At 38.1% G+C, this 13399-nt stretch overlaps 1 protein-coding gene across 1 annotated transcript in view; it reads right to left on the bottom strand.

Annotated features, from left to right (window-relative positions):
• Positions 1-254: 254 nt before the first annotated feature.
• Positions 255-13399, bottom strand: part of GPR158 (G protein-coupled receptor 158) — a 184804-nt gene continuing 171659 nt past the window's right edge. The window contains exons 8-11 of the mRNA XM_059841506.1: positions 8596-8734; positions 4528-4633; positions 2509-2655; positions 255-1762 (exon numbers count right to left, since the gene is read on the bottom strand). Coding sequence (XP_059697489.1) covers positions 308-1762; positions 2509-2655; positions 4528-4633; positions 8596-8734 — 1847 coding nt within the window. The 3' untranslated portion in view covers positions 255-307. The remainder of the gene's footprint in view (positions 1763-2508; positions 2656-4527; positions 4634-8595; positions 8735-13399) is intronic.

Here is a 13399-nt window from a genome sequence, read left to right on the forward strand (position 1 = left end):
TATTATTTTTTTCTTTTAAAAGAAAATTGATTTGACAAAGGCAGATTTCTTTCATTGACGCAGTAAAATCCTTTGAGCAGGGACCATATTCTGGGCACTGCTAACTACATTGTTGGCACTCAACACATAAATAATAACAACAATAATGATAATTTACTTTGCTTAACGCCTACATATTTGTAGTGATGATTTCCTTGATTTAAGTGATGCTCCTTAGGAATTTTCAGATCCTTTTGGCCTAAGTCCCCTCTGTCTTTCTTGTTGTCTGTCTTCTCAATGTTGCTACTCTCCTCAGTCCAAAAGCCTCTTATTTTCGAGGTGCTGCTGTTTTATTTGCACTTATAGCAGAGATGTTCAATAAAGCTACACTTCTTTCTGCTTTTGGTAAATCTGCTGTATCATACTCCCAAGGGCAGACTTCAGCTCGAGATGCTAAAGGTTGCTGTACGTAACTACTTGGCTTATGGGAGTTAGATGAAAGCACGTTTCCCTCAGAAGAGGTAATTTTTTTCTGTTCAGCCAATTTATTGAGGTTTTCCTTTTCTGCTGTTTTCTGGGGCAGCTCCTCCCACTCTCCAGGATGGGTATTAGGTGTATACCTATTAACATTCTCGCACTTCAGCCCAGGAGACACTTGGGACTTGGAACTTGACTGATTTTTCTCATTTTCAAAGATTGGCTGCTCTTGTGTCTCCTGAGAGGCTGCTTCCACCTTCTCTGAGCTCTTTTGATTTGACTGTTGGTACCCCTCAGGTGTCTTCAGCTTATGATGAGTCTTCCCCTTAGGCTGGGAAGGGTGGTTTTTCTCTGGCTCTGAGGAAGCAATAGACACATGTTTTTGAGCTTTAGAGTCAAAAGGCACAGGACCAGGAACTTGGTCATATATCTCCCAAGGACAAACTTCTCCTATGTTGAAATTGTCCTTGTGCAGAGACTTACCTGGGCCTGTGTCTGGATTTGCAGGTGTTTGACTAACCTTTTGCTGTTTAATAATTCCAGATTTATGTGTTTTCTTTGTTTCCTCAGACTGGGTAGAGTTTTTCCGGTGGGAATCCTTATGTTCCCCTTTATCAGAGGCTGAGTGCTTTTTGGTGGCCTCCTTACCCTTCTGCTGAGATTTATGAGATTTAGTGCTTTCTTCTAGACTTTGTGTCTTACCTGTTAGTCCCAGAGTCTTTTCCTTGGCACTAGCAATAACACTGAGGGATTTTTGTAACACAGATGTTCTTGGATGCAGAGGCTTCTTATCGGCACTTAAATTATGTGCACTTGCTGATTTGCATACCAAAGGGACTGATTCAGTAGAGACAGCTTCAACCTTTTCAGGACCATTTTTGGTTAATTTGTTACCATTCAAGGAGTCCAGAAGTGTTTTCTCAGAAGCTATAACTTCTGCACTTTCTGTAGTTAAGCCATTTGGTTCTTCTGTTTGATCCCTGACATGATCGTAAGTGCTGTGGGACTTCTTTAAGGAAAAGACTCTGTTTTTCAAAGTATCTTCTTTTGGCTTCGCAGAACTTGTGGAATCCGGTGGGTTTTTCTTCAGTGTAGCCAAGTTCTTCACAGCACTGTGCTCCATCAGGTCCTTCTCATCCCTGGAGCACTGCCTGGTGACTGTCTCAGGGATTTCTGTAATACGCCGCATTATCGAGCGCCCCAAGCCCTTTTTAGAGCACCTTTTTTTCTGGAGATGTGGGTTATTAGCAATCATCTTTTTCCTTTTATAGATTTCGAGCTGAGCATATAGTTTCTTCAACTCATCCTGCAAAGCAAAGTGAATGGCAAAACTAGTGACTACAGTCAAACAAGCAGCCTGATGAATACAAGACCTATTGCTCTAAAAAGGGCATTAAACTCATTTCACTGTCTTTTCTAACTCTTGAATATGCCATTTCTCCATCAACTTGAACCCCATTTTTGTCTTAAACTTAAAAAGAAGTTCAACTCTCATGCACAAACATGTCACTTTCCACAGCATGCACACTTCATACTCATTTATGCTGTTTCAGATTTCACAATGCCGTGGTGTGTGCTTTCATGCTGAACTCTACAGCTGTTTTTTGTTCTCTGAACTTAAGGCCTTTTATCATGTAAAATAAGAATAAAGTAATTTTCTTCATTAATCAAGTTTGAAAATTTTTATCTTTATAGTTATGCATGTTTATGTATATGTTACATACAAATTACTAATTAAACTGAAACCAAAAGCTGTTTGCACTTCAAAATAATTCAAAGAATCTATGTAAACTGAGTAACAGCTCTTGCTGAGGATGATTCCTCCTCCTCAGCCACCACAATGACTTTTACTACAACTAGTCATGCGGCATCTCTTCACACCAGTAAATACTGCATGAGAGTTTACATGACCTGATACCACAATCCTAAAAGATCTAAGCTGGCATTTTCCAGCTGATATCTGCAAAGAGAAACAAATGCATGCAAGTTGGAGTTTTCTTCCAGGAAAAGGTGTTCTTGAAAAGGAATGCTATTTAACTAAGTCCTATGTACCCGAATATCTTCAGGATCCAAACTGTGTTCACTCCATGCTGAGTTGATACTGCTGTTCAGATAGGATCCAGACCGACCCATATCAAGCTCATCTTCATAAGCTTCTGTAGCTATATCATCTCTTGGGTTATTGCTTGAATGTGAAAACTGCAATAAGTATTCACAAAAACAATGTTGCCATGAGTGCAAAGGTTTACTTCAACATCAGTGTAAGAGCTTACCACAGTTTTTATGGTACAATGACCCTTGTACAGATTTGATGTGATTCTCAAACTCAAAACATTACTTAAGCTTCACTGGCTTAAGTAGTGTCCCATAGAATCTCAGTATTGTATGGAAGGAACTCTTATTAATGATGGCTTAACATGAGAAATCTCAGAAATTTGCATAAGGAAAAAAATTCTCAACTTATTTTGATACTTGTTTGAACCTCTTTAAATGGCATTTCTATTAGGCCTGCATGAAAACAGACTTTCAGATATAATTTCCAATACTGCTGCCAAAACAGTAAGACACTATTTTATACTATACACATCTTAATAATCCTGCAGAAAGCAATTCTCCTAATTTAGATCCTAACCCTGAAAAGGAAGATATAAGGTGGGGGGAAAAAAAACCCAACACAAAAGAAAGGAAAAAAAAAAGAAAAGAAAGAAACTAATGAAAAAGTAGACAACTTTTTTCTTCTATGCTTCACCAGGCCCTTGAATTGGAGTGAGGCTGTTATTATTGTTTTGTTCATATTGATTCGCTCATCTGAATTTACTATTGTCCACACAGTCATCTGTCTTCAGGATTTATGAAAAGAACTAAACCTTGTGAATCTTAATTGTCTGAATTCTTTAGTGTGTTGGAAGAAAGGTCTGTGCAGTGAAACACAGATAATGAGCTAAAAATGAAAATGCTGATCAGTAGTTATGAGTCAGCTTCAGAAAGGTCAACAAATTTTCTAGGCTAGTTTAAAAAGACACCTCTGAAGATGTGTAATATCTCTGAAGATATGTAATAAAGTACATGAATATAAAATAGAAAATATAAGATCATTGCTAAAGACCAGAAAAGTAATTTAAAATAAAACAAGGTTATGCACTATTAAGGCTGCATCAATGGGTCCCTTGTTATGACTGTTCTATGTACATATATTTGACAGTCATCAGCATACCCTGTTCTGACACACAGGAAAAAGGCAGGAATAGCAGCTTCATTAAGCTGAAAATTCTATCAATCTGAACTGCTTAATGCTCTTTCTTCATATTTAGCTTTCACCTCTACTGCTATTTTGACTCTTGAGCTTTTGATTAATATGATTAGTCATTTTGAAACCCATTAGAAAGTCATTCCTTTAGCTGGGGTACTGTCCTCAAAAGGAAGTTCCACTCCACTCCTGGGGGCTGTTGCTAGGGACAGGAGGAGCCACTTGCACATCTGCTGCCCCTGGCCAGGGGCTTTCTCTGCCCTTCCCTGACTCCTGCCATCACCATCTCCCTGTGCCCCCACACACCTCCTGCTTCTGGCTCCCTGCCATGGCCATGTCCCCTCCCAGTGTGCAGCATCTGTCTGTCCCAGGCTCTGACTTGCAAAGGCTTCTCCTTTTTCAGCCTGGAACTGCCAGGTTTAAATCCCTACCTCCCCATCTCATGGCTAGTCCAGCCTCCTGATCCCAGTGGTTCTATGCCCTTGCCTAAATTCTTTGTCTGTTCTCAGCTAACTCTAGCAACAGCATGGTCATACAAATACCTAAAAAAAAGCACAATTAGGCAGGATTCTTTCCTTCTTGTATTAATCATATCAACATTTTTAGTACTTTAAACTTCTAGAATTTTGAAAGCTGAAAGAAAGAAACTTTGAAAATGTATACTTTTTAAAAATAAAACCAATACAGCTTTCAAGGTAAAATGGCCAAATTTTACAGCCTTCTTTTCTATCAGTTGCTGCTATATTTACACAGAAATCCTTCTGCATGACAACATTTATCTTTCTCAGACTTGGCAAAAGAAAAGAGACAGCAGATTCAAGTACCTTAGGGATCAGAAGTAGCCCAACAGTGACTGTCACAGTCAAATGTGTGTGTGCAAAGAACAGCATCAGCATCCAGTCAGACTGAAGTCTTGAAGAAAGAATGAATCTGAAAATAGAATTCAGGGTTGCAGTTCACTGCATTTCTTCAGTGCATTAGATTTAATATCTTTTGTATTCCTTAGGTTTCTTTTCACTGAATGGCCAAACACAACTGGTTTTGTTCTGTACTGCTTTCATACAGACTAAAAATTACATCCACAAACTTTCCCTGTATGCCAAAATTTCAAAACAACTCTGAAAAAAACCAACCAACAAACCAAAATATAAAAAAGAAACAACAGACTTTAAATTATACTGCTTATTCCATATATCTCACTCTACTGAGCTGTCTTTTTGTTTTGTGTATAATGTCATAGTTTCTTTGGCCTGAGTTATGGTAGCTTACATACATTAAGGAGCTGAAGGGATGGTTTTAGGTTAAGCACATGTACTATGATGAATTGCAGTGCACTTCATAAACACAGGATGTCCACAGATCACAGCTATTGAGTACAGCTGATAAGCCATCCAAGGGAGAACTGAACTGAAATGCATTTTAGCAGGGAGCAGAGAAATGGTCTTTACAGCAGGACCACCCAGCTCACTGCTGTGGGATCCAAGAGCCTGTGAATGCTTGGAAATGAGTGGCTGAACTTGTCAAACAAAACAGTTCCTTGCTGAGCTTTCTAAAGGAGTGGTAGAAGAAGCAGTGCAGTTCAAGCTGAGGCATGCTTGGCTTGTCTGCCTTAGTGAGCTCCCAAAGCCAGGAGCAGTAAGCAGTGCAGCGGATGAGCGGGTGTACTGCTAGCTTGCAATTTCCAGGTTAACAAAAATCATTCAGATAGAAATGACATTTGCAACTTATCCAAGTTCACAGATGCACATTTTGAAGAAGCTTTTGTTAACAGAAATAGTCTGGCATGAAACACTGGCTTACATGCTGTAATAATACAGACATAATTACTTGTTTATTACTTTGTAAATGCAATGTTTTATGAACACAACAAAATATCCCAATTAACTGATTCCTAGAGAGTTCCTGTTGCTTCGGGTGTGAGAGAACATGAGGAGGCTTAGGCCTGAGATTTAGCAAACTGAACACAACTGCACTGATGAAGACGACAGGAGGAACTGATGGATGCAACAAATAAAGAGCAAAAGGTGAACAAAGTTACAGACAGTGCTGTAAGGGATGGCAAGATTTCAAAGGTGTTTAAGAGGGAGCCATTTGAAAGATGGGCAAACTTCACAGGTAATTGAAGGACCTTTGAGGAAGCAGAACTTGCAAGGTCAGTGGCACTGATGTAACCATATCAGCAACAGCAGATAAAATGGTGATTACCTAGATAATGGCATCACAAATGCCAAATTTGAGGACAGATGCAGGAAAACTGTGACCAATAGGAAAAAAATAATGAGGGTTGGTTGTTTATTTGGAAGACAAGGACTGGGACAGATAGAGGATAAGGTAGGTGAGTGAAAAACAAGCATGGAAAGAAGGGGGGGATAAAATGGTTAGTGACATGTAAGCAAGTTGTCACTGAGCTGTGTACCTGATGTATCTCCCATCTTCTCATTAAATCCTTGTTATGTGTGACACCACTCTCTGCATGGTGCATGTGTGCATGTGTTCATGTGTGCATGTGTGCATGTGCAATGGATGAACAAACCCCAGGCAGCATGTGGGTGACAGCCCCTGGGAAGACCCGAAGTGTCAGAGGAGGAACAGGACCAGGCTGGGTGTGGGACCTGCAGTGGCCCCTGTGGCCAGCCAGGGGCTGTGTGACTGCCCCAAAGGGATTTGCTCAACCTGCAATGGAGCCAGCAGCAGCCAGATCCATCAGACAGATGGGAGAAAGCACCCACATCCTGATGGCCACTGCATTTGCTTAACCTTTAACAGATCCAATCCTCAGATTCTGTGAAGGCTTTTTTGCTTGCTTTATGCTGGAGACCTTGACTGATTCAGGTATCCATGCCATACCATGCCTCTGAATGCAAAATCACATTTGTAGTAGCCATTCAGCCCTAGCAAAGATAGGATTTCTATTTGAATGAGATTTTTTCTATATAAATTTTGGGTTTCTCAGTAATATAAGAGAAAGAGTAATACAGGAATTAATACTATGATGATCTGAAGATAATCCAGAATCCACTGTTTCTGAAGTGGGAATACTTTCAAACAAAAACAAAATGCAAACAGTTCAAGGTTTTATTTAGTGCTCACATCAATCTTCCATGAGCTTTGGGAGTTTTCAGACTGGATGGCTGCCTTGTAGGTGTCCTTCAAGGCTCCAGTACTTTCAACTTCATGACAATTCAGGTATTTCATATAAATCTAAGTTTTACATTTCCGCCCTTTCAGTTGCATCCAGAACGTGGCAGGGAAGAGAGAAGCAAAAAAAAAAAAAAATTAAGAGTTGGGCATGCAGAAATGGACATAATCTCAGGAGGGACCATGTACATTTTTTTCAATCTTTTCTATAAACACTACACAATATTTCTTCAACAAACCAGCATATATCAGACAGATGGGAAAGAATCAATACAAAATGTACATTAAAAAAAAAAAAAAAGAAAAGAAGGAAGAATAGGATCAGCAGACCTTAGGCTGCAGGCACAGGACTGTCAATAAGACAAACTGAAAGACTTAATTCCTTTGTGTCTCCTTCATAAGGAATGTATTAAAATGCCACATTTTCCCCTTTTCCCCTTTCTTTCATCAAAGGTTACTTGCCTCCTGTTCTATTAAAATGAACTTGCAGCCTACAAAAATACCTCTGAACTGTATCTTCTAACATGGCTCAACCACACAGTTTAGGAATATACATTGATGGGGGAAAAACTGACTAAGAAGCTGTCATATTGGTAATAATAAACTCAAAAGTATTGTAAGTGAATTTTACATCTATTCAGGAATGAAAAGGAAAATGCTGCCATCAAAAAAAGACTATTTCAACAATAACTTTGCAGATGTTTGTGTTAGGGAGTATAGATTTTGAGTGTATGTGGGTGTTGAAATACATGGTTAGGAGAAGGGGAAGGGGAAAAAATGGCATGCCTGAAAAATGCAGTGTACTGTATAGCAATGATAAGAGAAAAGAGCACCAGGAAGGAACAGAGATGAAGGATTTGCTTTGCTGATGTTTACTCAGAAAAAACCATGAAAGCAAAAATCAAGAAGACAAGGAGAAATTTTAGTGCCAAGACAGACCAAGGAACAGAGGAGAGTATTTGAAGACTGTCAATGAAGTAATGTTAAAAAAAAAAAAATCTTAGTAGATAAAATCTGTTAGGAGGCAAAAGAAGGTGTGAGAATGTCAGAAGAAAGTCTTAAGACTTTTTGCAGGATGAGATGAAACTCATGTTATCTTCCTCTTTTGCATTTTCTAGGACCAATTCATTTATAAAGGGTACTCTGTAGGAAAGCCAGATTTAGCAAATTTTCATGCAGCTCTAGCAAAGACCCTTATTTATTTGTTACTACCCAAATAATTTACAAGTATGAAATGCAGAGCTCATTACAGACTTCAGAAGAAACATGGGCTTTATATTACTGATACAGCATTATATGTGTAACAATTTTTTAATGTCAGCATATAAAACACTATGCTTCATGCCCAAACCAGTACAATAATCTTAACATATAGCTGCAGCTCACCAATCTGTTACACATCAGCCAAGTTCATACAAACCAACATTCTTACCTGCTGTTTTTCTAGGGATACAAAACAGTGAGTGGCATGTAGATGAAGACAGACAGTGGTATTGCTATACCTAATTTATCATATATACTGAACTTTGATCTAAGAAAATATCACCTAACTATACTGAAAAAAATCCTAATTATAAAATTTCATATTCTTGGTTCCCATGGGAACAGTTTTAAGTTTACTAAGCACTTAATTTGCAGAAAGAAATATTTATAAGATCTTCCATTATGCATCCTATCCCATTCACCCACTCTAAGTTGCACCATACGAAACCTGAAAGATAAATGGTTAATTACTAGATCTACAGATCACTTGCCTAATTGTATGGAATATAGCAGAGATAATGAGCTCATTGTGAACGGCAACAGCCATATAACGTGGCTCATGAAATGCTGATGGGACTGTCCGCACTGCATAGCAGAGATAAACACCCCACAAGAGGAATAAAAATTCAGCTGTGAGAAGAACAAAAAGAAATAATTTGCAATTAGTTTTATAGATGGAAGGAAATTTGAAGCACTACAGTATCTTCTGTATGTGTGAGAATCTATGCAAAGACAATACACATGTATATAAGTACACACATAGGCAGTCAAACTCTTCTGGATATTGTGACTGTACATGATATATTTGGTTTTAATTTTACACATCTTTTTCCACATCAGGAACCCTTGCATTCATGGTATTTCAGTTTACCAATTGACCAACTTTGAGACAATGTCTAAAAATGTCTTGCTTGCTTTTATAATCAGTACTACAGAATTCTGACATCACTTCAGATAACAAGTATTTTTAATTGTAGCTCTGGTTCCTTTTACAGAGGCAGATATAGTGCTGCTACCAGACTATATGCTTTTTAAGACAACACTTTCATTTCAAAGGTTTATAACTTAGATAAAACAAGATATTTTGTGTCTAAAAAATTTCTCTGTTCAAGACAGTTAATTCTGCTGGTACTCATAATACGACAAGTCACTTCTGAGGGTCTAAGAAGCAATGATGTGTTTCTTTTAGGAGAAAAATGAGTAAAGGAAGAAAGGAGAAAAAGTAGGGTATCTGGATCAGCCTAAACAATTCAGATAGAGACAGCTCACCTGCACCCAGCAGTACACTGACTTCAGCTTCCAGTGGACACCCTGATGTGACATCATTTTGACCTTAATGCAAATGACGTGATTTCCTAACCACCTCAAAAACAAAAAATCCCAGAAAAACACCCAACAGCTCTGTCATGCAGTTATGAATAGAGCTGGTGCCAGTCCCTCTTGCCTTGCAGTCTGGGCTGACAATGGCTGGAAGTGTTTGAGTGTCACCCAGTAACGTGCAGTTCATGTTAGACCCCTGCAATGCCAGCACTGCTCCAGACCAGCTGCAGAAACTGCAATCCCATTGTTACTCATACACTTCTTTTATCTTGTTGAATTTTTGCAATAGAAACTACACTTAAATGCAGTATAATAGAAAATCAATTCTTTTTCAGACTTCTTTTTGCCAGTAATTTTTCTATACTGTAACTAAACCTGGTGATCAGTGACACCACCCTGTGCAACTCGTCAGCAAATAATTACTGGTCTGGTTTCAGTAATGACACAAGTGCTTGTGAACCCACCATTAACAGCAGACTAAAATAGAATGTCAGCACTGGATATCTCATTAGAACAAACCCTCCAGTACCTCCACTTTTAGTAGTCCATGACTGCTGTAAGTTATCTATAATATATTGTTACACCATTTTGAAACTTCAAATATTGCTATTAATTCCAGCTAAAATCAATAGAGACAAGTCTGGATAAAATTAATTCAGTCACACAGATCTCTCTGTGCAATGACAAGAGCTCAGTTTGAACTCTGAACAACACTTTGCACATTTCTTCATGAAAAATACACGTCCTATCTCCAAGATCCTATTTTTACTGGAGCACAGCCTTCACAGACCCAGCAGTCTTGACAGTCACATAAACCCAAACATCTGAAAGGGCATAATCCACCCATACTGCTGTTTTTGGGATCTTCCTCACCAAATCCTAACATAATAAACTTTTTGATCTTTTGACTAATAGTATGATCTGAGGCCTTACTGGGTACCAAAATGAAAAATATCTTGGTATGAATCTTCTGAGACTGTGTGTCCCAGTCTGTTTTGAGCTCAGCAAAAACACACATGCAGGTATGTTTTTCCCAAATTACTCATATACTTGGGCAAACTGCCTGCTACTTCCATTTCATTTCTAGAAAATTAGCTATGCTATAAATGAAGTCTATCATTCTGGTTTCTTAAAAACTCCTGCACAGAATGACTTACAAAGCTATCTTGATCCTGAAGTCTTTCCTGACCAAGTGGAATACAAAACTGGCTTCAATTAAATAAGAATAAAAGGTTTTTACAAATCTTAGCAGTTTGGTTTTTTTTTTCTTTAGGTACTTGCCTCACACATGCAGAATCATGGCACTGGAATGTATTGCTCTTCAAATGACTGTAATTTATTGCTTTCATTGCTCCATAATGATTTAGAAGAAATTGAAAAGCAGAAAATTGTTGGAATTAGGCTGCTAAAGCCAGATCACTGTATCTTACTGTCCTGTCTTCTATGGAACCCCTTCATACTAACAGTGTTCAGCAGGGCTCCTCTAACATGCCAGACAACACCTACTTCCCCACATTTTTCCTTTCCTCCAAACTTCCCCTGCTCCCCAACATGAGCAGGAGAACTGAATAGATGAGCTAATTGTGAAATAACAGGAACACTCCACAAAACTACCCAAGGTCTGTTCTTCTTCCTCTTTCTCAGCTGAAGCAACAAGAGCCCCAAGATTCTTTCTGACTAAAAAGATCAGCTACAAGTGCTAATAGAGGCTGAGAGTTTGAAAAGGTTTGGCTTCCAAAGAAATAAAAATAAACACATGTAAAATTTCATTTGCTGAAGGTATTTTTACTTAAACTAAAGAGTGAGGGCCAAATTTTGTGTACTTTTAGAAGAAAAAATGAAAATGCTGTCATTTTGAATTAGTGGTTTTTGGGGTTTTTTTGCATACAGAGCAAATGAAAATGAAAAAAACATACTTCCAGAGGAAAAAAAAAAAACCAAAACAAAAAACCCCTCACAAACCCTAAGCATTTTAATTAGCTGGGCTAAGCAGGAAGGCAGGTAACATCTGATCTCCAGATCTGATTAATTCTGAAAATTTCAGTTTTCAGTTTCACAATCATGGTCGCAAGGAGTTCTTCAGACAAGAAGCAATTTCAAAGTATTAATATACTGGAGCATAACAGTAGTTTGTACCATTCAGTGCATAATGCTTTTAGAAAAGCTTTACATTTACAGCAGAGTTGGCATTCCTGTCTGCAGATAATAATTACTGTGACATCTGGTATGGAACACAAATATGGAAGAGCTCTTAAAACATAAGGTAAAATAACAGAGTTCCTTTACTTGCTAAACCAACATTACAATAATTTCATCAGCAATGACAAAACAGACTGATAGAAAACTGATTTATTATCTAAACCACTAATTAAACAGATTAAATGTATGATGTAAAAGGTATGTTTGGGGAAGAAGTCAAGTTCCTATAATTAGCTACAGATGGTTAGTGCAATTTGCAACAAAAATCTAAAGGTGTTAAAAATTTTTGCTGTATTTTTTTCCTACATGGCCTTTTTACATTCTCAATATAAAGTAATGTAACATATTAATATATTTATTATTGTAATGAATAACAAAGATATAACTAATGATAGATAGATGGATGGATGGATGGATGGATAGATAGATAGACAGACAGATAGATAATCGAGTGTATCTGGCTACCATGCAGCAAGGTGCTAATGTACAATTCATCCTTCTCTTAGATTGTTTATGGGACACTAGTGACTGCACCAAATATCTTTAATGGTCAAAATCTATGAAATGTGATATGAAATTCCTATTTGGCTTGCTGAATAATTTTCCACTAAGAGTCTGGTGTAGAAAAGTGACTTTCTGACTAAAGAAATATCTTAGCGTACTGCGTACCTGTCCAGAGCAAACTCAAAGCTCAAAACACATGATCTTGTTCCTATGATTTAGCACAAGGCTTATAAATTTTCCCATTTCATATATCAAGCACAAAACCTAAATACCCTTCCTTTCCCCTTCTGAAAAAATTATGGAAATTCCTAGGAGAGTGAGTGAGCTGTCAGCTGTTCTCTGGACAGAAAATGCAGAGTCAAAACAATAAAACATAAAAGAGCTCTGAAAAAAACCTTGCAGCAGTTCTCTATAATTGTCCAAAACAGGCATTCAGATTTGGGAGAAAAATCTCTGATAGATAAGAGGTTAAGAAACAGCACAGTTGCTTTAAAGGCATAAATGGATGCAGATATGAATGGAAGGTAGGAGATGAAAATGTAAAGTGACCTCAATATGTCATGTGCACAAATGAATTAGTCTTTAAATATCTCTCTTCTTAGTCACTACCTACTTCTTATCCACAGAACCTTTTATCTGGTCTTTGCATTATCTGATCAACCTGCTTAATATACTCGTTGGTGCTTAAAAATCAGGATTCTTCCTTGTCTTCATGATGCTGATGATATTTTTGGAAAATGAAGCAATTTGGAGCACTTAGCTTGATCATCCAACACACTGGGCCATTGCCAGTTACAATGCCTGTTACTATGAAGAGTGAGCCATGTCCACTCACTTGAGATCTTTTTAGGCCACTGCTCATATTCTGCATCTTCTGATAATGAAGGACTATGCTATGTATCCATAGTTTGTGGTATGTGTCTGCTTCACAGAAAAGGATAGACTTAGGGTTGTTACTACTGACTTAATCAAACTTCCTCAGAAGATCTGGGTTAACATATTTTCTAGGTTTTGCTAGACATGCAGTGGTCTGTGTTGCTCTGAGCAGAAGCAAATCCCCTCGTTAATCCATTGCTGCTTTCACTCCTGCTATGCAGATGTCTGTACTCCACCTAATCGAGGCTGCCTAATGAAGAAGGCTCTGCAATTTGTTGCAAATGACATTTGGATGTCTAGTGAATGACAGGAAAGATTGCAAGGGGGGGAAGCAGTCTAGAACACATACACAACTGACTTCTAACTCTGCTTGTGCCTCAGGCTCATATTCTCATA

The sequence above is a fragment of the Haemorhous mexicanus genome, chromosome 1, assembly GCF_027477595.1.
Source record: "Haemorhous mexicanus isolate bHaeMex1 chromosome 1, bHaeMex1.pri, whole genome shotgun sequence".
NCBI lineage: Eukaryota > Metazoa > Chordata > Aves > Passeriformes > Fringillidae > Haemorhous > Haemorhous mexicanus.